At 55.1% G+C, this 24,174-nt stretch overlaps 1 protein-coding gene, 1 long non-coding RNA gene and 2 other non-coding genes across 4 annotated transcripts; 3 read left to right on the top strand and 1 right to left on the bottom strand.

Annotated features, from left to right (window-relative positions):
* The first annotated feature begins 9,559 nt into the window (after positions 1–9,559).
* Positions 9,560–13,070, top strand: LOC130581056 (uncharacterized). The gene is made up of 6 exons (XR_008966185.1): positions 9,560–9,637; positions 10,287–10,375; positions 11,417–11,504; positions 12,164–12,236; positions 12,509–12,653; positions 12,835–13,070. It is a non-coding gene; the product is annotated as an uncharacterized LOC130581056 (long non-coding RNA).
* Positions 10,141–10,216, top strand: LOC130581086 (small nucleolar RNA R38). The gene has a single exon (XR_008966190.1). It is a non-coding gene; the product is annotated as a small nucleolar RNA R38 (small nucleolar RNA).
* On the top strand, positions 11,715–11,785 carry LOC130581087 (small nucleolar RNA R38). The gene has a single exon (XR_008966191.1). It is a non-coding gene; the product is annotated as a small nucleolar RNA R38 (small nucleolar RNA).
* Positions 13,071–13,295: 225 nt separating the features above from the next.
* ST6GALNAC2 (ST6 N-acetylgalactosaminide alpha-2,6-sialyltransferase 2) lies at positions 13,296–23,633 on the bottom strand. The gene is made up of 10 exons (XM_057378945.1): positions 23,217–23,633; positions 18,254–18,346; positions 18,077–18,134; positions 17,330–17,504; positions 16,471–16,636; positions 16,248–16,386; positions 15,985–16,088; positions 15,763–15,846; positions 15,374–15,473; positions 13,296–15,210 (listed from the first exon to the last, which is right to left on the bottom strand). Exons 1-10 carry the CDS (start codon positions 23,339–23,341, stop codon positions 15,043–15,045), a joined length of 1,212 nt encoding a protein of 403 aa, XP_057234928.1. The 5' UTR covers positions 23,342–23,633; the 3' UTR covers positions 13,296–15,042.
* Positions 23,634–24,174: the final 541 nt, after the last annotated feature.

Genomic DNA, 24,174 nt, shown 5'->3' with positions numbered 1-24,174 from the left:
GCATGGTTTGCACCTGGATGTTGCTGTGTCTGTGGGATTGCTGTGTGTGGGATAGCAGAGCTCCCAGATGCACACTGCCCCTTTCCTTGTGAAGGTCACCATCCTTCCTGGTTATTAGCCAGATCTGGGACAGGGCATGTGAGAACCTCCCTGCCAGACTCACCCATGTCTTCACAGACTGCTGCAGCTTGGCAGGGTTGGGAACAGAGAGATAGCCAGAAAAAGCCAGAAGAAAATCRAGGGAAGCATTTTTGGAGGCCTGGAGCCTGCTGGGACACACAAGCAACCTCAGAGCACATGGCTTCTTGCCCCTTTCAGCTGAAGGAACAGCACTTGCTCTGTGTTCACTCACATCTCAAATGTGATAGATGGAATAAGGACAGAAATATTGGCAAGCTGGTTCCTTGGAGGGCTTGTGCCAGCTGACACCTGCTTCTTGCTGATAACAGGGTTCCACCCTCAGTCGTGGTGCAGAAGGCAGCCTTCAGACAACGTGAAGGCAATATGTTTTTCTTGTTCACCCCGATTGAGACTGAGGCTTGTCTTGAAATCCCTCACTGGAGTCAGCGCTCAGCCTGACAGAAGTGGGTCTGATGGAGGTTCAGCTTCACCCTCTCAGTGACCATTTCAGCAGGATTTGCAGGAGCAGGCTCAGTCAGCAGCATCTCTGGTTCACTCAAGCCAGGGCAGATTCTCCAACCATGAGGATTTTTAGGCACGAAGCACGCAGAGTTCACAGCTAGGACAGGTGCAGCTGATGTGCTAAAGCCTAAGGCAGCAGCGCCAGGTTCCCCCCACTTCAGATGCATTAAGGTTTGCTGTGAAGGTAACATGAAGTTCACATTGCAGCACGCATCACCTCCCTGCTGGCTGAGATTCCCGGGAGATTGCTGGGAATGCTTTGGAGTGGCTGGAGCTACCGACCGCAGGCGAGTCGTGACAGCGCCCGAGCCTGTGAGCTGGAAAAGACAGAGAAGCCTAATCCTTAAAAAACCAAGAATTCCTTTGTGATCCAGCCTTTCAGGCCAGGTTTACACAGCAAACCAGCTCCAGCAAGCCCAGGCTTCAGCTTCTCCTTCTGTTTCTTGGCGAGCCCAGGCCGCTCTGCTACAACAACACAAGCAAAGTCCACTGTCACAAACACCATCTGCTGAAGAGGAGGGAGGTTTCACACTGTGTCAGTCACTTTTATCTCCGTGTAGGCTCTGCACAGGAGCTGGCTGAAGTTAGAAAAGCAAAGGAGACCCCAGCAACAGCTTTTCMTGGTGCTGTCTGTGGGCAGTTACCGATTTGAGCAGAAGAGGACTCCAGGGAGGCAGGACAGCACACGAGCAGCTGGTCCATCACATCACTCTCCAGGCTTTGGTTGAAAATAGCATCATTTAGAGTTTTCCCCCGCTAAACTCCACCAAGTCCCAGGCAACAGGAGCAGCCCTGCTCAAGAGATAAGCCAGCCCAGCTGAGCTCAGCCTGTTTTGGATCAGGTCACTCCAGAAAGAAGAAGGGGAAAGAGCCAGGCTGGGACTGGCCTTTTGAGGAACCACCATTTATATCTTTCCCCCATATCTACAGAGCCACACGCACCTCAACAGCAGCAGAGTCAGCTTCTTGAGGTATTTGATCTTCCCTGGAAGCAGCATCTTCAGATCACAGCCCAGGACCATCATCACACTGAACAGCTGAGGCAGGGACGTGATTCTAGAGGCTGTGGGGCAAAAGCGGTGGATCAGAGTACATTTCTGTAGCAATCCACACTGCAAACACCGGACAAAGCAACMCAGAGCAGAGAGCAGCCACTCAGCCCTGRCTGCTGAGATGACCTACATCCYACAGCTCGGYGTGGGGCTGAGCAGGATTGGGCCAGAAGGACASCAKGRCAAACACAAGACTGAGCAGGATTGGGCCAGAAGGACACCAGGSCARACACAAGACTGAGCAGGATTGGGCCAGAAGGACACCAGGGCAAACACAAGACTGAGCAGGATTGGGCCAGAAGGACACCAGGGCAAACACAAGACTGGGCAGGAGCTCCTTCCCTGCTTGGACAGGAGCAGAGCAGGTGGGACTGGGCAGGACCATCCCTGGTAGGGGGCTGGGCACAAGTTGAGACTTTGTCAGGTTGGTGGGGAGTAAGTCCTCCTCAGCTCCCCAGGGACCTGGTTCCCATGCCTTCCTCATGGATGAACCCTCTTTTTCCAGTCCTAAACCTTCCTCATGCTGAGCAGGATGCTCTCCTTCCCCTGGAAGYCCACACAGACGATGGTCCTGCCCCAGGAATGGTGCTCCAGGGTTTGGGATCTGGCACCCAGGGCATCAGAGCCTCCAGCAGCCCGTGAAGCCCAGTGCTTCAGATCAATTCCCTCTCAGCCTGGAGCCAAAGCAGGATGCAGCTCCAGCTCCTCAACAGCAAAAAGCTGAGTTGGTCACGGTGAAATCATGGTGCCAGCTGTGTTTTTCAACGTGAATTACATGGGGTTTCTGCTGTGGTAATGCAGCAGGTGCCGGCAGCGCTGCTGAGAATGATGAGGAAGGAAGGGACCCGTGCTGGGAACAGGGAGAGGTGCTCAGGAAAGAGAGGGGCTCCTGATTCCTGCCCTGCTCACACGGGGGAAAGRTACCCCAGCAGTCAGCCAGCCCACAGCACCTTGTTCCTTTGGGCTCCTGGCTCCTGCTGAGCTTTGACCACCATAAATCTTGGGTCTGGGAAAGACAAACATCACTGGGAGCGAGCACTCACAGCCACTGACCTCCAGCAAAGGTGTCCTGGCCATGAACTGGACCCTGTGGCATGAGGCACTGACCAAACACAGACATCAGAGGTGGTGCCCATGCCAAACTGCAGCCTCTTGGAAGATGTTTGGGAAGTGATGATGAATTTGGAGCCTCCCAAAGTGGGCTAGCAGCCGCATCCTCTGGGTGAATAAAACCCTGCCAAAAATTAAGATCTGTTTCTGCAAAGCTGAAACAGCAAACTTGTTTGTCTTTCCTCCTTCCCCTCACAACCACGTTGTTTTAAACATTTACAGAGACCTTTATACTGTTTAAATAATGATTGGGGTGGAGGGGGGTTGTTTCCAGAGGTTTTTGTTGTTTTTTTTGCCAGCTGCTCCAAGTCAGCAGCGCTTCACATGCAAAACCAAGTGCTGAGGTTTGTGACAGCACCACCCACRCCAACCTGGCTCCCCTTGCCTCACCTTTCCTGCCCCAAACCTCAGTCCTTCCAGGAGAAGGGGTTACCCCAAGAAGTTCCTCCCTCTGCAGCGTGTTGGGTTTGTTGGATAAAGGGTGTGTGTAGGGTTTTCTGGATAAAGGGGTGCAAGTCTGGTTTGCTGGATAAAGGGGTGCGTGTAGGGTTTGCTGGATAAAGGGGTGCGTGTCAGATTTGTTGGATAAAGGGTGTGTGTAGGGTTTGGAGGATAAAGGGGTGCGTGCATGGATAAAGGGGTGCGTGTCGGATTTGTTGGATAAAGGGTGTAGGGTTTGGAGGATAAAGGGGTGCGTGCATGGATAATGAGGTGCGTGTCTGGTTTTGTCGGACAAAGGGCTGCATGTCCAGCTCTCCACACACCCCACAAGCCCCCGGCAGCGCTGCCCGAGCCGCAGGGCTCACACTCCGCCGGTGCCAGGCAGCCACGGTGGGGCTCTCTCCGGCTGACCTTGAGAGGAGACGAGGAAGAGGAGGAGGAGGAGGAGGAGGAGGAGGATGGCAGCGCTGCCATCGCCGAGCACCAGCGGCACGGAGCATCAGCCATCTCCCGCCGTGCGTGTTCTCCCGCCCACCTCCTCCAGCAGAGAGGAGATGACAGCTGAGGGAAGCAGGGAGAGCACTCGAGATGTGCAGGGGGAGAGAGGGATGAACACAGAGCGACCTTGCTGCAGCAGCACCGCGGCAGAGCAGAAATAAAGGCACGGGAGCCTCTCCCCAGAGCAAGGAGTGAGAGGGAGGTGTCTTTACAAACAAACTGTGGGGTTTGCTGGGAGATGAGGGCAGATCCTGACAGGTGAGAGGAGCAGGGGGAGGAACCATAAATTCCACAGGAATTCCATCCATTGGCACAGACTGGTACTGACCCAAGGCAGTGCTAAACCCCTGCACTCACCCCTGAGAGAAAAAGAACAGAGACACAAAGAAAAAGGGAATGAGGGGATGCACATGAGATGGGGTCTGTATTAGGGGATTTGGGGCAGTCTGTACCTCTCAAGTACCTCAGCCAATGGAGAAAGACAGAGGGAAATATGGCCGGGAAATTGGGATAAAAAGGAAGCTGCACTCTCCAACAATTGGAGAGACCCCGTGGAAAAGCCCCATGGCCTCTCCCTTTATTGAATAAAGTTACAGGAGTCCTCTGTCTCCTTTTTGGACATAAACCTCTGGTGCTCATGGATGAATTTTCCTGACACCTGTAGGCYGAACTCTGGGAATCTGGGGTTTGTGCTGGGCTGACCGAGTTCTGTTTGCAACCTGCTGGGAAAGGGAGTGAGGAAGGCTGTCAGGGAGAGCTGGAGGCTTTCTGCAGGATRTTTGGAGCGAGTGAAAGGACAGAGGAGTGAGTGTGAGACACGCTGTGGAAGCAGGATGTGGGATAGAGAACATGTTTATACAGCCGAACTCAGCCTAATCCACGGGAGGCTTTASAGACCATAAAAGCCATCTGCAAGTGGATAGATCACATTCTGGAGGAAAACAGGGGTTTAAAACAACACCACCCTTTTTGATCCACTCTGCAAAGATCATTCCTGTGAGCCTGAGGACAAGGGTAGGATGAGCAGATCCAAAAGTTCTGCCTGCRCAGTGAGGGTGGGCAGGAAGGGCCATTTATGGTACAAGAACYTGGGGCCACCAAACAAAACTACCAGGAGCCAGACGCAGAGCAAACAAAAGAGAGGAAGCTGGTCCCCCTCTTCCCCACAGGGGAGGAATGGTTGTTCCAGATTCACAGGGAGCTGAGCTGAAACCTCCATTCCAGTGAACACCCATTAGCAGGGGCAGCCAGCTGACCTCCAGCTCTCAAAACTCACACCCCTCAAATGGYTGGTGCCTGGGAAGGTGAAATCACACTGCTCCTGCATTCCCAAGGCAATTAATTTGGGACATCCTTGGAAGGATGACATGAGTCTGGGTGGCCCTTGGGCTGATGTCCTGCAGCAGGGCTCCTTCAAACAGATATCACAGGGAAATTGTTCTCAGCAAACCTTTTTACAGGCAGCAGGAGGAATAGCCACTGGCCTTTAACCAGCTGCCCTCTGTCATCTTGAAGAGCCTCAGTTTACCTTCAGACTTGGTCMAATCAGGCATTTGGCCTGCTTTCCCTGCACAAGGGCGAGAAAAACCRTCCAAAAGGTCCTGAAATAACGTGACCTTTCATCATTCAAGCATGTTCTTTCCCATTAAGCAATGAAAGCAGCAGAGATGCTATTCTAAAAAGCACCTCRAAACAATTATCTCCTTCCTCTGGAATAAACGATGGGAAGCAAGAGGTGAGCYGGAGATATGGCATTTGCAATTCTCCATTTTCCATCTGCAGCAGGAAGAAATGTAGATTTTCATTGTGCTCTGACACAACTGCTTGACCTCGGTGCAGCTTATGCTAATTGCTTGCAAGAAAATGCTTGTTTGTTCCRTGCCTGCCTGGCATATTTCTGATATCTGGGCCTGATGGATGAAATATTGCTCCTAGGACAGTGCAGATGGGGATGGCTGAACCAACGGCTGGTTGGCTGAGCAAGCCAAGCAAACAGAAACACTCTAATAAAAGAGGGCCTGAGAAGTTTCCCATTAATATCACCTGGGTATTTTTATACCAACTCACTCCCTTTCTGCTTACCATACTGTAATTCGCTCAGGCTGGCACAGAAAATAGAGAGAGRATCCATCTCTCTACCTAAAGCAAGGACAACTCTGCTCTCCTTGCTCATTTTGAGAGGAAATCTCTCTCCTGGTCTCAGTGGCTTTACAGGGTTAAGGTTTTTCTGTTGCCTTTGGGTGCATTTGTGTAGCTGCACACATCTCCCATCTCTGGGCATGCTCCAAGTGATATATTTTAATTAAACATACTCATCCATGAAGAAGCTTGGTTCCTGCTGCTACTGTTCAACAAATGCATCGGTCTGGCCCCAGGATTTGTCAGTGCCATTGGAACATTTTGTGTTTGCTCTGTGTTCTGAGGAGCAGAGTTGGGAGTGCAATCTGGCTCTCATGAGACGGTCACAGTGCCTGACTGGGACACAGAGCTGGAGGATCCCAAGCATTGATCAGCTTGTCTCCATCCCACTGACACCATCTCCTCCAGATCCACTCTGTGATGTGCCTGAAGGCAGCACCTTGAGATTGGCTTTGTTGCATTGTGCCCAAAACTCAGCTGAGAAAATGGGGAAGAAGMAGGAGGAACAGCTGAGGGGTTGGAGCTTCTGACATTTATTCTGCACCATCAGGAGAAAGGGGAGCATTTTCTGTTCTCAGCCTGCAGAATCCATCCCAGAAAAGCCATCCCTTCACTGCACAGATATTCTGTAAGCATAAAGCTCTTGTTATTCAGTGCACAGGCCTCCTGTTCCAGCACAGCCTTCCTGAGCCTGCTGAAGTTCTACATAAGCACACAAGATGTGCTGAGGAGGAACGGGCTTAGGTTTAAACGTGTATTTAATGTTAAATGAAGGCTTAAGAGCTTTTCTGCCAGGAGCAGGGAARGATGTTTTGTTTCCAGCATGCCTTGTCCTGTGTGGGAAGACATTTCTTGTCTGCTGCTGAGCTCCAAAGAGCCTTTCTGCCATTTCAGGGGACTGATCTGAAGCAACAGACAGCAGGATCAAGGACCTCGTGGCAGGCTTTATTTTAATAGCACAGATCTTTTCTCTCAGAAGTCTGGCACCCGAAATACCAGCTGCAGTCTCCAGCCTTGCTGCAAGGGACTGTTTTGTGCTGGGCACCSGGGATTTCTGACAGAGACAAGCATCAATCCCTGCACCTCAGCAGCTCCTCGTGCTCTGAAGCCTGGCAGGGGGCTGGGGTTGGAATGGCTTTTTAAAGGGTTCAAATAACCTGTTTGCTTCCCCCTGGCCATGTGTCAAAGAGAACCACAGCAGGGCATCTCTGAACCCCCAGATGTTTTATTTCTCCAGGCTCTGTGGAGCTCTGGCTGCAGGGTGGGACCAGGGCAGGCAGAGGGGAAAATCAGGAGGAAATCAAATTACTGTCAATAAACACGGAGAGTTTTTCCTCCCTCAAGGGATTTRCAGGCAGCTCAGAGAAGAAATGGGTGGAAAACTGAAAGATAATCTTGTCCTTCAATCTGAGCACGGGATCAAAGCCCAGCTGAAGGTAGAGTGGTTCTGTCATTAATTTCCATTTGTTTTCCCATCCCTCCCTCCTCGGTGAGATATTCTGCCCATTCTCCTGCTATCTGCCCTAGGGATAACCCAACACCTCCCAGCTGAGCCCAGACTTCTTTGGAGGGGGTGATGCTGTGGCTTTGCAGGACAGACACTGATGTCTCATAGGATTTGTGGGAGGATAAAAATCCCCTCCAAACCCTCTGCAGGGAAGTTGAGATCAGACCACAAGAGTCCACGTGTAGATCTAAATTCCTTTTTCATAGCTTTCCTTACTTGCTCAACCTTTCAGAGGCTGGAGAAAGAAAATACCGTAACTGATGGAGGTTGRCCMCAGGAAATCTATCCAAAWTATGTCCAAWTTKCCCTTGGGAGCTGYACTGCAGCTGCCTGAGGAAGGAGARTGTGTTCAAACAGAACCTTCCAGACCGGGCTGTAACTTCCCTCACATCTCAGAAGGTTCCCAGACCCTCTGAAGAGCCACCACATCCTGCTGAGCTCAGGGAGGCTCTGCCGGTCCTGCAGCTCCCGGAGAAGGTTTTGTGCCGGAGATCTGCGGGATGTGGCCGCCCTCTAAAGGGAAGAGCTGGGAAATCTCGATTAATTAAAGTTTCAGATAATTAGGAAAGCGTGGGCATGGGCGGTGACTACCCCTCTTCACTCGGAATCTTTCTTGTGACTTCAAGATATCCCGGGAAACATTATCCRTGCACGGCAACCATGAATAATCACGGCCAGTGGGCTGCACTCTGAGCTCATGCTGCTCTCCCGAGCTTTTAATTGTGGAGTTCATTCATTACTCGGTACCTGGCAGAGCTCATCCTTTTACAGGCACACACACACCCCGGGCTGAGCAGCTTCCCCCAAAATTCAAGACGGTGACAAATCCTTCAGCGCATCCAAGTGACGTCTTCTCTCCGTCCAGGATCTGAACCTGCACAAGGGTGATTTTGGTTGTTTTCTTTTTTAAAACTTGCCTCCYTTTGGGGACTCAGAAGGCTGATTCTAGTTGAATTAGACGGGTTATATTTTCTTATTTAGGAAGTTAAAAGCAGGCAGGTGGGTCACCAGCTGAATCTTCACGGAGCAAAGGCTGCTTTAACGAAGGCTGTGTTAATTACTGCTGTTCTGGACCATCATCCTCCTTCCCACCAGGCCAAACACTCCTTCCACAGGCATCGGCAGGGCAGGAAGGCTCTTGTGTGTCCTCATGCCAGAGCCCAGACTCTGTGCAGGCTGCCCTACCCAGGCTCTGCCCATCCTCCAGGACACCCTTCGGGTTTTCTGTACCTAGAGGGGCACAGAGGGCTGGGAGACACCCCACAGCCAGCTGCTTGTGTTGGAAGCAGCTTCTTTTGGGCATGTTGGCATCTCTCTACTACCTTCTTGCACTTTTTCTTTTATTTTTTATTGCAGCCTGWTGARTTTTGAAGAGAGATTTTAAGAAACKACATGAGTCATGGRGAGGAAAGGATGGTGCTGTGGGGAACCCAGCAACTTTGCATGAGCACATCCAAGGGATTGTGAATCCCCCAGTTCCCAGACATTTCATGGGTGACACTGAGGTTGTCATCCGTACTCAGACTTTGCTGCTTTCAGATTCTGGTTTGTTGGCTTTCCATTCCCATTCACTGGAGGTTTTTAGCGCAAGGGTGGATAAAGTTTTGGGGCAAGAAAATTGATATCAGCTGTTCTTATTTTTCCTCCCCTTGGTTCTGTCTGTGCTTTGCAAGTGTTCATATAGACTTAATATACAATAGGATAATATATGGTCCTAAATAGGATTATATATGGTTTCATATATAAGTTATAGTTTCATTTATTGCTTCATATATAGGTTAGGTAAAATCCTGTGGATTTCACGTCAGATTTTAACAGTGAAGGACAATCACAGCACATCCTGSAAGATTACATATTCAAAGAGTAGCACATACATTTGCTAACTAATCTCTGACTAATCCCCAATCTCCACCTAATTAGTCCTTTGCTCCATGAGCTAATGCTTGTTCAGCCCTTTGAAGCATTTGGCGTGCTAAGCACAATTACACGTGTCTCTCTAGTGAACAGGGGAGGTGAAGAATTAATAAATAATTAATAAATGGCGTTAATGAGCGGGATAGGGGTAGCAGGAGCGCYGGATATCTCTGCAGGACGGGACTACACTTCCCGGCAGCCCCCGCGCCCCTGGGGGGGATGGACTACGCTTCCCATGAGCCCTCGCGAGTCAGGACTACAGTTCCCATGAGCCTCTRCGGCCCCCTTTCCCTCCCGCGGTCACCGGGGCAGCATGGCGGCGGAGCTTTGTGTGGTGAGTGGGCCCGGCCGCTATCGGCCGCCATCCGCGGGCACGCCGGGCCCGAGGGGCGCGGAGACAGCGGGAGGGTGTGCGGGAAACTCCCGTGCGCAGCCGGGACCGTCCGTAGGGCTGCAGTGAGGGCTCGAGGGAGTGTGAGGATGCCCCGTGCCCCTCCATGGTGGTTGGAGGGAACAAGGCTCGGGGCGCTGGGCCCCGCGGGCTCCGGCTCTGCCAGGTACAGCGGGCTGGCCCGAGCAGTGCTTGGCTCGCAGGGTTTCACTCCGCTTGTGCCGATTCTTCCCCAGCAGCGCCTGGGGAGAGCGTTTCATGGCAGCGAGTGCGGTTCAGCCGGGGCGCTGCTGTCGGGGCTGTCTCAGAGCACCCCAGGGGGACACAGCGGGTGAGACCCCGCGCAGAGCTGGGGTAGGGGAGCCACGTGTACCCGCAGGCCTCAGGTGCCACCCGGTGCCAAGAACTGATGTGTGAGGTCCTGCACACTTTAGCTGCTCTGGAAGCTGAGCTAGTGATGATAAAAGTTATCCCTGTCTGAAATTCATCTTTCCTCTGTGGAAGCRTAACTCTGAGGCTCAGTGTTAGAGACACAAAGGTGAAGGAATGATTTGTTACCTGAACTAACACCATTCCATTCCTCGGTTTACAGGGCACAACACCGTGTCAAGAAGGGGTAAAAACACTACCCTGGCTGGGAASCTGATTTATCTGCTGGACTGACAGTGCACCTGCACAATAGTAAGAAACAGCAGGATCTGCCTTGGTGTAATGTGTTTTTTTTTGTCCTTTTGGTGGGTTGCAGAAGAAAGACTCACTCTGTTGTATCAAATTATATCGTCATGCATCCCCGGTGTTCCTGGAGGGGATATAAAAGCCCAACGGCTTGATGAATGTAATTAAGCCAATCAAGGCTGAGGCTTTGTCACAGCTGGCACCCGAGTGTGCTGCCCTTTGCTGTCATGAGCACAAGCTGAAAGGCAGCACGGAATGAAAGGGAATTTTACCGGTGTTGGTGCCCAACAGAGCACCTGCTTTTCAGCGTGGTCAGAGATGAGCCAGGGTAGRAGGATTAGAGGTAGGAGAGATTGTATGACAGCCCATTATGGAGACACTTGACACAGCTCATCTCATAACTGTATCTGTCACAGAAATAGGCCTAGTGACAGGGTAATTGCTCTGTTTGCCTACCTGGAGGTGCCCTGGGACTGTTTCAAACTTGCATCAKGTTGCTGGGGGTGGGGAGGTGCAGCTCACCTGCCCCAAAGGGTCATCCTGGGAAAGACACACCCTGAAGTATCCTTCACCTGAGGGGATGTGGCTGTCCTAGGTCTGGTGAGTGCATTTCTCAAGATAAATCCGGAGACAAATTACACCATTGATGGATGGATTGTTCTTGTGTGCAAGAAGASAGTTAGATTGAGAGGTTTCTGGGGGATGGTAAGGAGAATGGCAGGTTGAAACAGCTTAAAAGGGTCCAAACTGCCAACGCCTCAAAGCTGGTGGGGTTTTTTTTTTCTTAAGCAAGGATTTAAATAGCATSCACCTCCCAAAGTTTCTTGTCTGTGAATGAGACAGTCCCCTGGCAAACAGGCTTCTCTCTATCTTGAGGGATGGGTTTCTGCTCTGCTAAGTTTGAGACAAAAAATGTGTGTTTCTGAATGGAGAATTTCTGTCTTTAATTCTTCTCCATGGGCCAGTGCTGGGGTTTTTTTCAGAAGTGAGGAAAAGAGGACAAACTTCATTTAAAGTACTTCTGCTAACAGTGTTCATTGTATTTAGGAGGAAATGGTCCTGCAGAATCCTGGGGCTGCTGTTGCCCAAAGGTGGCTTTGGCATGAGGGCAGCTGCTACTCTGGGCTTTGGGCTGGTAAGAGAATTCTTTTAATTCTTCAGTATGGTGTGTTGTTTGTTTTTAATTCATTAATTATATGCCAGGTCTGTAGGGAGGTTGAGTCACCTGCTGAGCCTAATCTCTGAAGATTTCCTAGGCAAAATCCCAGGAAGAAGAGCTGGGTGCACGTACTGTGTGTGGTTTGGGGAACATAAAGGATTTGTGTAGCCAAGGGTGGGACAGACACTGAGCCCATGATGTGCTGTTATCCCTGTCTGACACTCAGCTTGAGGAGGAAAATGTCCACTGAGGCTCAGGTACTTCCCTTAGTGGGTGCCCTGTCCCTTGCAGAGTCCACAGGCATGAGTGGCACCAGCATGACAGAATCTGTCCCCTGTCCTGCCACCCTGTGACGTGTGACAGCAGCCAAGTGTAGCCCCAGGCCCAGCTCCCCYCAGCCCCGAGAGCTACAGAGCTGCTGTTGTCATAGCACAGTTTAGAGCTGTGAAGAACTTTCAAGTTCCTTATGCAAACAGTGACAGGTTGAAGGGCAAATAAGAAATCATTTTTTATCTTGCTTGATGTACAGTCACTGAACACACAGGCTGGAACAGCACTTTGTCTTGGGCAGCTGACAGCTGCCTTCTGCTAAATGATTTTACGGTTTATTGAACAGAATTTGGCTTTGTTTGCAGAAGGTCAATAACAACTTCTGACAGGCTGCCCGGCAGAGCTGGTGACAGGGAGCGTCATCACCAATCAAAGCTGGTATGTGAAAGGGGAGGGAATGGCACCACAAATCAGGCAGGTTGGGTGCTCTGACAGCACAGCTGTTTTGCAGTCAGGATCAGGCAATGGGAAAAGCACTTGGAGCTTTTGGCTTGCAAGGTGTAACAGGGAGARCAAAGTGGAGAGGCAGCCTGGTGATGAAAGGGGAAAGTGAAAGCTACTCAGTGCTTTGAAACCAGAGGGGTAGAAATTGTTTCAGAAAACAGTTGTTTAGGAAAACAGTTACAGCCTTGTTTTGTGGTGTCTCCCAGCTCTAGAAGCAGCAGAAGGACGATTGTTCTGGACTGAATGTCAAAAAAGACCACTGATTGTCATTCGAAATGATGTGAAATGGCCACTTKTGTGTAGCCACAGGCTCCTCCTCACTGCTCAGTGGGTGCTGCAGCCACAGCATGGGTAAGTGATCATTAGAACCAAAAAGAATTTGGGTACTAATGSCATTAGTCAATGACATTGCTCCCACCAATGACATTAGTCAGGTTTTGTCTCCTGTGACCTGCACTGCAGATGAAGTAGTGCAAATCAGAAACTTCCCAGTTATTCTTGGCACCATCTTTTTTTTTTGTTTTCACACCAGGATCTGATCTGCAGGTGGCTGGAGAAAAGGTGGTTCCCTGCTTTCTTCTGTTCCAGAATAAAATAAATTGTGGAAGATCTTACTAGTTGAAATTGGTTTTTATTTGGTTATTTTTGTAAAGGTTGGAGTCCATGCTTTTAAAGGCGTTTTCCAATAAAGGGATTTCCAGTTGTAATGATTCTGATTCTTCAAGGAAAGAAATGGTTTTGTGCAGGTAGGAAGGATTTTGGATCAAAACCCCTCCTGGAATGGCAGTTGTGAGCTTACCCTTCGTAGCAAACCTGATAACACAATGACTTCAGTATCTGCAGAGGCTGAAGGTTGAAGTAACTCATGGGAAWGGTGACAAAATTAACTTAGAGCTAAGGTCTGGTGACAGATGGTTTGTGTGGTGTGCCTGGGAGTACAGCCTGGCTCCTTACCATGGCTGGTAAGTCCTTAAAATGGAATTAACTCCGGGCTCCACCCTTGGCTGGGAAATTCCCTTTTTGAGAGGGGAAAGGAAGGTGTGTGGTGAGTTCCCCATGTGTGGTGCCTGTGAACTGATGATTCCAGGCAGGATGCAGCACCATGACAGCACCTCCCTGCTCTCCCTGAGTGTCAGGGTGCTGCTGATGGCACCTGAGGCTTGGCCTGAGCTGGTTTGAGGAAGTTGCAGAGTGTCTTGGCCAAGGGGATGTGAGGATCAGGCTCATTCATGTCACGAAAGGTTTTGCTGTGTTTGGGAACACAAAACAGGCCTGACAGGCTGCCGTGGTGCCAGTGTGAGGTGACTCYGATGGGAACAAAGGTTAACTTGAGACGTGGGAACACCAGATGGGCCCCGAGCTAGAGATTACATCTGGAACAGGCTGGGAGCCTCACCTGCCGTCTGYGAACCGGCTGGAAGCAGCCTGCTGGGAGCTTCAGGGGCTTTGGAGGTTCCCTGGCTCAGGGCCAGGSTATCTTTTACCATCTCTGTACAGCAGCCTGGTACAGAAAATAGCATTTCAAGTGGGAATGGGGCCGTGCTTAGAACGAGCAGGTCTCAGTCTGAGTCTCCATGGTTTTAACCCGTTCCCATCCCCATCTGCCTCAGGAGCTGCTCCCCAGGTGAAGCCTCTGCTCCATGTTACTGCTCCTCTGCTGTGGGAGGTAGAGGGGATCCCACCCACCCAGTTCATGAAAACARCAGGAAGAGGCATTAAGGAAAGCAATCATTCAACATTTATGTAATTACACAAAGTGGGAAAGTGTTTTGGGTTACACTGATGTGTGTCCACCCTCCAGCCCCCACCCACTGGAGRGGCCTCCCCAGATGGGTTTCCCTGAGCAGTGCTGGTGTATGAGGGACAGCTGAAGGCTTCAGGACCCTCCCCTCCCTTGGGGTTTTGGGAAGGATGTGATGAGTGGATGTTAAGATGTTAAGAATGATGATCATTTTGACCCACCTGGTGTGGGGCTGCCTCTGAGAGGGTCCCACAGAGTCCCTGTGCAAGAAAAGCCAACAAACCCAGTGCTGCACCCACATGGCTGAGGCCAGCCTCATCTCCGGGCTGCTCAGAGCCTGGACATGTTCCTCGTGTCCTTGCTGAGCTGCTGTGACCCTCCTTACAGCTGATGTCAGAAAACACCAGACTCCAGCAGGGGACAGTGACAGGGCCCGCTGCGTGTCTGTCCCACTGTCTGTGCCACGGACCAGGGAGGAGAGCAGATCCTTCTGGAACGTGGCACACATCCATATGCAGCTGCCTGGAGCTGGGACATTCTGCAGTCTGGGAGGGAGGAGTTCTCCAAAYGTGCCACCTCCTGTCACCTGGTCTCCAGTGCAGGGATTTATCCTGCCCGCTGTGGTGCCACCGTGGTGATGAGCATTTAAGGTGAAGGGCATTTCCCAGCATCCTCTTCCAGCATTACCCTGCCCCTCCTGTTCTCCACGGGGTCACTGCTGCCCCACAGCTGTGTTTGTGGGGCTGGCAGCTCACAGCCACGTGCTGTGGCGCTTCTGGGTGCCCCAAAGGCCTCTTTCAGTCACACTGATCCCCRAGGAAATGAACATTTCTCCACCAGCGTCACCCTCACACCACTGCTGGCTGTGTTGCAGCAGCTCTGCTTTTGGGTTGGCTGGCCAGCTGGGAAGAGCCCTTGGGAGGGAGAAGGTGACCCTCAGGAAAAAGGAGAAGAGCCACAGGAGTCCTTGGACTTGCCCCTGTGGGCGAGCTCCTGGCCTCAGCGCTGGTAGAGGGTGATGATCCCTGCRCGGTGCAGGCTACTCCAGAGTGCTGCCTCCAGCATCATGTCATGGTTGGCATAAAACACCAGAGGCTTCTTCTCCACCTCATAGTAGTGGTCTGAGAACTGCTCGTAGTTGGCYGTGATGAACCCGTAGGCGCTGACCTGTGGGCAAAGGACGGGCTCAAGGATTCACCTCGGGTGGTTTGTCAACACCACCACTCCCTTCAGGGCCAGGGGACATGTGGAACGGTCACCAGGAGCTCCACAGCAGCCAAAGGGGGAACACCCTTGTCCCCAGGGGGATGGTTGCCCTGTGGCCCCTTACCTGGTCACAGGTGTGGAGCGCAGTGAGGAGCATGAGGGCGCCAGTGCTGGGCATGTACAGGGAGCCATACTGGGTGTTGAGGAGCTCTGACCGCAGGAACCTGCAGGGACACGGCAAACCATGTGAGGCTCAGGTCAAATCACAAAACGTGATTTGTTTTGGGGAATGGGAGCAAGGTGAGCACAGGGAGGGGTAGGAAGGGATGTGAGCTGTGCTGCAGTGAGCWGGAATGGCAGGGGAGAGATGTCTCTGCCTTGTGTGCAGACAGCAGGGCAGGGGGRGCTCCAGTGTCTGGACAAGACTGGGACTGCACTTTGGTACTGGGCAGCCACTCGTCTGCACTGGAGTGACCAGAGCTGGGCAGCAGCCACAGTGCTCACCACCCTCACCTTGCTGTCAGGTACTGCAGGAAATCTGGATGCAGCAGCTTGAACTTCTCTGCAGAGGCCTCCTGTCCAAAATACTTGTGTGGCCTGCAGCAGGGCAGGGAGAAGGGCAGARCTGTCACACAAGTTGTGGAGCTCCTTGTCCCAACAGGGAAGCCATGGTATGAGGACAGGAGTCACGCGTGCRTCACTGGGGGTGCTGGGGGATCTCGGGGAGCTACTCACTCATCWCCCTTGTCCGAGCCCTCGGGCACTGGGCTGCCCTGGATGGCTGATCTCAGCATGAGATAGTCACGGACATCCGAGGGGATGAAGATGTACTTCAGGTCCTGCAGCAGGRACACAGACATGGCATTGGAGGGTGTTTAAGGGCATTACCCATGCCASCAGGCAGAGACTGAGGGCTCCTGAGATGGGGAGAAGGTCTGGGAGCCAAAGCTGAAGGGACAATTTGGGATCACCTCCCTAGAAAACCCTCGTGGTCTCACCTTGCCCTGGGGGATGCGGGTGAAGCCGTACTCCTCGTAGGCGATGAGGGAATTCTTCATGGTGTTCACCGTGAAGCCGTAGAAGGAGACCTTGGTCCCGACATCCTCCTCGAAGCCTTTGATCACGGCCCCGTTGAGCCTGCGGGGAAAGCACAGGACCCGTGTCAGGGGCTGGCACATCCCCAGCACCCACAGCCCCATCCCACCTTGCATTCCTGCTCACCTGAACACCAGGTCGTGGCTGTCGATGGCCCGGCCCTGCCGTGAGCCGTTGAGGATGCCACCATTACCCACCACGGCGCAGCGGATGCAGCGCCCGGGGAAGGCGGCTCTGTCCCACAGGTGCCGGTTGGCCGAGCTGTTGAGGAGCCGGAGGGTGCTGCCCACCACTGGAACGGAGCAGATGGCACCGGTCAGTGGGGAAAGCTGTGTGTCCACCCCGTCAGCATGTCAAGCACGCATAGGGCTTGCAGAGCACAGCCAGGAGCTGCACACAAGAAAACTCAACACCATCCCCGTGCAGGAGAGTGTCTGCAGGTGGGCCATTGGTGTCACCTCCGTGTATCTCCCATGTTCCTACCCCTGCAGYCACTCAAGGCTGTGCAAGGCACAGGGATGCAGCCAGACATTTCCAGCCCAGCCCTGCCAATGCTGCTGCCTGTGCTGGCCACGTCCCCTCCTGACAATGTCTCTTTGCAACTGCCTCTGCTTCTCTCCCCCTCGCCATTCCCAGCACTTCCCAGCCCAGGGATCGAATCCGGTGGCTGCCGGGGAGAACAGAGAGTGGGTTTGGGGTGGGAAGGGAAACAATCTCGGTGCACAACAATGGAGAGGGTTGTCTGAGCTGCTCCGGCGCCAGTTAATAATCACGGACACACTGGAGCTTTTATTCAGGGAAAATGTCACAAGATGCAGCAAGGGGCGTTTGCAAAGCTGTGGCCTCCACCCTGTGCCCTGGGAGGTGGGGTGGGAAGAGATGAAGGTCCCTGGCTCCTCTGCAGGGTTCCTCTGCCTATCCCACATCTCCAGTCCCCTTCTGCTGGGCTCCCTCAGGCTGCCCCACATCCCAGCTGGGTCGGTACCTGCGAGGGACAAGCCTTGCCAGCCRTAGGGGACGTGCCGTGCCTTCAGCCTGTTCCAGGTCTCCAGGGTGAAGTGCTGGTCCCACATCAGCACAGGGGTGTCRAAGCGGAAGATCTCCCGAAATTTGGGGTCAGCCTTTGCTCTGGCCATCACTGAGTGCAGGCAGGGGCTGGGCTGGGAGGGAGGAAGGAGAATCCCTGCTCAGTCTCTGATACCTCCACCCCTCAGCAGGCACCAAGGGGAGGACAAACCCAGGGACAGAAATGTCCTTGTCCATCACATGTTCTGCGGGGTCATCAGGCAGGGCACTGCCTCATGCCTGGGTTTGCTGCTGCCAAAGAGCCTTTGGCACCCAGCTGGGCAGGGCTGGGAGAACCAGGGCTTACAGAGCCACCTGAGAGCATGAAAGGTGTTGAACCTTTGGGTGTGGGCACCCCATTAAAGGCTCTGCTCTGTGAGAACAGAACAGGAACAGCCCCCAGAGAGCCTGGGTTCATCTCTACAAGACTCCAGCCCAGGAGTCACARGGCTGGAGGGAGTGGATGCTGCTGGGGAATTCTTCCACACTGGGGAATGGCAGCAGGGAGGCCTGGGGAGAACAGCTCGTGTGGATGGACAAGGCTGCTCCTCCACAAACCCCTTGCAAAGGATGCTGCACCTCCTCAGCCTCCCCACAGAGCCCTTCAACCACCACAGCCCAGCACAGAGAGGCAGCACGGACATCACTGTGCTGTGCCAATGGTTACCTGCTTCCCGCTGGGCTCCGGCTCCTCCAGCTCGGCAGAGGGCTTGAAGGAATTCCCACTGGGATGGGGAAAACATACAGCAGAGTTAAAAATCCATCTCTTGGGCATTGGGGAATCCCACAGCAGGCAAGGGGCTCCCAGCTCCTCCCAGGATGGCGGAATATCTTCCCTCCTTACCTGTCCAAGTTGCCTCCGAGAGCCCACCTGCGGCTGCCAGCTCTGTGTGAYGTCCCCGAGGCAGCCAGGACCAGCGGCTCCGGCTGCAGCAGGCTGGGAGGAGACAGAAACACTGAGCACTCTGACTGTGAGAGCTGCAGGGCACGACCATGACCCCTCCATTTGCCTCCCTCCATCACTGCTTGTGCCCACCCACCTCCATCTGTGAGTGGATTTGCAAAATACACGGTTTGTGCATCCATAAACCTGGTGGGTCCCACCTCCAGGACTCCCTCACACCAAAATCTACACCCAGCCCAGCCTTTAGCCTTTGGGGAATGCTGCTGAGGACTCCCTGGCTTTTTCCACCATTCCTGAGGCCGAGATCTGGGCTGGTAAAAAAGCAGGCCAGGCCAGCAGGACACATTCAGTTGTTGCACTGGAGAAATGATCAGCAACTGGGGTTTGGAAGCTCTCAGGGTGCACGGGGGGCATGGGACCCCCTCTGCCATGGGGGCAGCTGGGGCATGCCCTGATCCTTTATTAGGACCAGGGGCTGCCCACCCCAAACAATTTGGGGTGCCCTGAGCCCCACGGGGCCAGGCTGAGCTGACCCAGCCCCCGGGGGGCACGGGGCAGGGGGTGGGCAGGGTGGCAGCCTGGCGAGCAGGAGGTGGGAGCCCACCGGAGGGGAACAGGCTCCCATTCATCCCCGCACAGAAAGGCCCTTCAGAGCCCCCCGGCCCCGCCCGCCAGCCCAGCCGGCAGGTGCTGCGGCCAGAACGGGCTATTGTGGAGGAGACAAGGGCTCCTTGTTATGGGATCTGTGCCTGGGAGCCTGGGGACAGGTAGAGGCAGGTGGGGAGCACAGCTTTTCCCCTCCAGCTCCCTCTGGCACGACACTGCCTGGCACAGGGGCACAGCGGGCGTTGGGTTTCTGTCCTGCCATGGTCCTGTCAACACCCACAGTGCTCACAGCCCTGCCCGGGAGCAGATCCAGACCCCTTTGCCACCCAAACCCCGCTCCGTGCCACTCTGGGGGCACAGCAGGACAGGGAGGCACAGCCCAGTGCCCTGGCTGGGGGCTGGCACTGGGGCTGGAGCATCCCAGATGTGGACGAGCAGGCAGTGCTGAGCAGGCTTTAGTCCCAGCACCTTCCCTGCACCATCCCAGCACTGCCAGCCCCTGGGAGGGGGTGCTGAGGGTGTGGGAGGCTGAGCCCCAGCAGAGCAGGGCAGCCTTTAAACCAAATCTGTGTCTTGCCTTGGTGTCCCCAGGATCTGCATGCAGCAAGGGCGAGGCCATCAAAGGCTGCACCAGACCTGGGGGCTGCATGGGGAGCTGCCCTTTGAGCCCAGGTACAACAGCACACCCTCCAGAGCAAAGCCCTCTCTCAGCCAGGAGCTCTGGGTGCAGTGTGGGCTCACCCCAGTGCAGGGAGCTCAGCCCAGAGCCTCCCCAGCCCCACAGTGCCTCCATCGCACAGTGCAGGCGATCCCCAGCCCGTGTGCCTCACCAGCAGAGCTTATCAACACCTCCACCACCCAGCCCATGGCCCAGGGACTGGAGAAACTTCCCTGCTCCGACCCCAGAGCTGGCTCCTGTAAACTACTGAGCTCCCCGTGTGCAGCCCCTGGGTTGGCCACCCACCCCTTTTCTGGCCAGAGAGATGCACCCACACCAAACCCTGAGACCATTACCTTCAACCACCACACCCAGGCTTGAGCTGTACCCAAACAGCTTTGCCCAGCCCCACCACCTCCCAGCCCTTCCCTTCAGGCTCACCAGCCCCAGGGGCACCGCTCTGCCCACCCAGTCCCTCCTCAGCTCTCCAAGCTCTCCCGCTCTCATTTCTTCCCTCTCCCTCCCCTGGCTCAGCCCAGTGCCTGCAGGACAAGGCAAAGCCCTGAGCAGTGGCACTGGGAGGGTGCTGTGCTATTTTCTGAGCTGCAGGGATGCTGTGGGAGCCCAGGGGGCTCGGCCTGACTGTGCCCAGGATGGAGGGAGGTGGGCACAGGCAGCCTGGCTCCCACTGACCTTCCACGGGASCTGGGCCTCGCCTCCACCCATGGCCGGACACAGTGGGTGGCACCTGCTCATCGTTTTGTGCTGAACCGATAAATYGGTGCCAGCACCTCCCTGCACTTGCTTGCCAGCTGTGGGTGCTGGAGCCAGCTCCCCAGCAATGCTGCTGCCCAAACCCTGCCGGGAAGGGTGTGGGGCAGCTGGCCCCCCACCAGACAGCAGCGTGATGAGGAGCCAAGCGCTTTGACGTCACCTGCCAGGATGTGGTGAAGGACCTCGTGCTGCTTGGTTGACTCAGAAGATGACAACCCTGCCCGAGACCCAGCGATGCACAATGGGGCTTTGGGAGGAGTGGCTGTGACTGCCCGGGCACCGGCGGTGGCAGCAGAGCTGGCCAAGCCTGGGTGCGCTCCCTCACCACTGTGACATTCACAAATATGACGTTCCTGGTCCATGGCCATCCCTCATTTCCGGAAGATAACGCTTTGTGTGAGTGTTGTGAGCACAAACTCCAGCCTTATCTTGAGCAAATACTCCCAGGGCCCCACAGAGACATCCAAGGGAGCCAAAACAGCAACAAGAACCCGCTCTTGCTCCATCTCACCATGCAGGGCTGAGCTCCAGAACGCTTCTTTCCCTGGTGCAGGGCTGGAGTGGCACAGCGAGGCTGGGCAGAGCTCCATGCTCATCCACTCTCCCCAATAATAAAACCATGAGTGGAGCCAAACACCTCACCAGTGGGGTTTGGGGGGATGGACAGGCACCAGGACAGGGCTGTRCCCAGCTGAACCCCAGGGGCTTGGGGCATTTGGCTCCCTCCATCCTTGCCTGGCTGGCTCTGCAGGGACCAGGGCACTTTGCCCATTTCCACAGGGCCACCAGCTTTGTGCCGAGCTGGAGGTGGACTCAGGATTGCTGTGGGGATCTGGTCCTGGGCTGACTGGGTGCTGGCAGCAACCACCATCCATCAGAGCATCAGCTTCCTCCTGACTGCCTTTGTCCCCCTGCAGCTCTGCATGGAGACACCGCTCACACAGACAGAGCCACCTGCACCCACAGGTGAGGACTCTGGCCCTGCTGTCCCCGCTGGTGCAGCAGGGAGGGAGCTCTGTGATGGCAGCTGTGTGAATGCCCCCAGCCCAGGGCCAGCTCCGGACTCAGCCCTTCACCAGCAGCAGGGCAGCACCGATCCCTGCAGGGACACAGCTCCGTGGGGACGAGCTGCACTCATGGGGTGCCGTGTTTGCAATCGGAGCCATCAGCCATGGTGTGGTTTGGGTTTAGCAGTAGGAATTAAATTCAAGTCAAGAGGGGAGTCCAGGAGAGTTTTGGTGCACAGGTCAGCTCCACATTACCTCACCCAGGGCCCCTCTTKGGGGCTGGACAAGCTGACCCTTGGTCCCATCGGTCAAGGGGCCAGAGCCTGGGCTGCCTTCCAAGGAAGGTGACGTGGGGCTGTGGCAGGTCCAGGCAGGGTAAGGCAGTGACAGCCTGCCATGTGCTGGAGGAACCTGCTCCCTGCTTCCATCCCATGGCTTTCCTGCACACCCTGCTCTCACACCCTGTGCCAAGCACGGCTGGTTTCCATTCCCAGCTCCACTGTGCTCCTTGGGCACATTCTGCTGCCCTCACGGGCTCCAGTTTCCCTTCTCATGAACATAAAACTCTTTATGGGGAGCTGCTCCACACCCCAACTGTGAGTGCCCTGAGCAGTTCCGTGTAACACCGGCTCCGGCACCGCTGCGCACCGGGCACGGGGAGGGTGGGAACAGCCAAACCCTGATCCACCAGCCTGGCAGAGAGGGGATCTCTGCCTTGGGCAGGATGGCATCAGGCAAGGAGAGCTCCCAGCTGGGGAAGAGAGAAGGTGTGAACCTCAGGGCAGTCCAGCCAGCTGCATCCCCAGCAAATCCCACAGCAAATGTCACCCTGTGTGCAGGATCCGTTCCGGTCCCCACAGCATCCCCCATTCCTGGGTGACATCCAGGCACCCAAAAACRCCCAAGAGGAGGTGAGGGACACCCACAGCGCTCTCCTGGCTCATCACCTGATGCTCGCAGGGGACAGGGCAGCTGCTCCCGSAGCCCAAGCGCTGTGCGGGCTCCCTCCCCTGCCCGCTCATCCGCTCTCCCTGGGGCACCCCAGAACCCCTGCCTGGCTCGGGGGAGGCTCAGAAGKGGCTTCGCGAGGTTTGGAGCATGCAGGGAAGGCAGACAAAGGGGAAGTTGCAAATTGCCGGAGTTTGGAAAACGCTGCAGCCCGGAGAGCTTGCGAGAGGTGGGGGCAGCCCGGGGGATCCAGAACCGGGGCAGCCCGGGAAATACGGGATCGGGACAGCCCGGGGGATCGGGGACCGGGACAGCCCGGGAAATACGGGACCGGGACAGCGCGGGGGATCGGGGACCGGGACAGCCCGGGAAATACGGGATCGGGACAGCCCGGGGGATCGGGGACCGGGGCAGCCGTGCCCTGCCTCTGCTCTGGGGGGTCGGTGCAGCTCCTTGGGGCTCAAACCTCCCCAGGACAATCAGCCGGCTGCGATCCTGCACCAGCCCGGCGGGAACACGCGGCGCTCTGGCCGGCGGCTGAAGCGGGTTTGATCCTCTCCCTCAGACATCCCTGGACTCTGCAATGGTTTCTTTGCACTGTGATGGGCTGAACCCACGCGGGGACCCCTGGAGACCCCCACGGCCCTGGGGTCCCGCTCTGGGCAGCTCTAGGGTCGGCTGGGGGCCGTGGGCAGGAGCCGGTGCCCAGGACTCCTCAGAGTGCGGGCAGAGCCCGCTGCGAGCACATTTTCCAAACCAGCCGAGGGCCGGGGACAGAGCAGGGATAACCCGCCCCAAGGGGACCACACCGGCACCCCGATTCCCCATCCCCATCGCACCGCACGGTATCTCATGCTGGATTTGCACATCCCTGCCTGCCACCCCGCTCCCCATCCCTGTCCCCATTTACCTGGCTATGATCCTCTGGCTGCTGGGCGCCCCCATCGTAGCGTAGTAGTGACTATAGAGGAGCAGAGAGGATGTTAAACCTGCCATGAGCAAAAGGCAGAGCCTTTTCCAGTGCGGGGACCCCATCCCGGSCACTTCAACCACTGCAGCCTGGCAGGAGAGCGGGAGCGCGGCTGCCGGCCCCGGCACACAAACTTCCCGGCGCCGCTCCTCTCGCAGCCCGGTGGGCGCGGACACCGCCGTGGGCTGGCTCCGAGCTGCCCCGGTGCCCAGCTGCACTTGGGAGCAGGCTGGGATATTCCTCCGGAGCGGTGGGAGGGAGGGTGTGAGCCGGAGGGAGGAGGCACCAGGCTGACTGGTTCAGACTTGCTGAGAAAAAAAGCACTTTTGAGCTGCTTTTTTTCTCCGAGCTGGGGATTAAACATTTACCCAGACCAGAAGGGAACTGCGATTTTCGTTTTTATCCTTTTTTTTTTTTTTGCCTCCTTTTCGTGCAACCCACCCACAGCTCATAAAAAGGGTTCCCCTTTCTGTAACTTTCTTGTCTGACTCAAACACGTGCTGTTCACCGGCGGCTGCACCCACACGGACACCCGGGGGCCCCACGGTGCCACCCCCGAKCGTGTCCGGGGTATTTTATGCTTATCAGAAACTGCAGGCTCTGAAGTGGAAACGAACGCTCACCTTTGGGTGCCCGATAGCAGCACCKTGTCACGTACCCGCAGCCAGCCGGCGAACCCGCCAGGAGGGAGCAAATTCGGGGGAAAAGGGACAAGGGGGACCTTGGTGGGGTTCTGCCACTAAGGAGGAAGAGGGACACTCATGGGGTGCTGCCCCCGAGTCCCCGGCCACGTTTTGGCTAAACAGATCTCCCACCCGCAATTGTGTTTGCAGCAAACAAAACAGTTCGGGGCTTTGTGGCAAGTTCGACAAAGAGTTTGGGTCGAGGAAAACGAAAA

This window comes from Malurus melanocephalus, unplaced genomic scaffold, assembly GCF_030028575.1.
Source record: "Malurus melanocephalus ecotype Western Australia unplaced genomic scaffold, MMel_1.1 scaffold_381, whole genome shotgun sequence".
Lineage (NCBI taxonomy): Eukaryota > Metazoa > Chordata > Aves > Passeriformes > Maluridae > Malurus > Malurus melanocephalus.
This window is presented reverse-complemented; position numbering and strand designations above follow the sequence as displayed.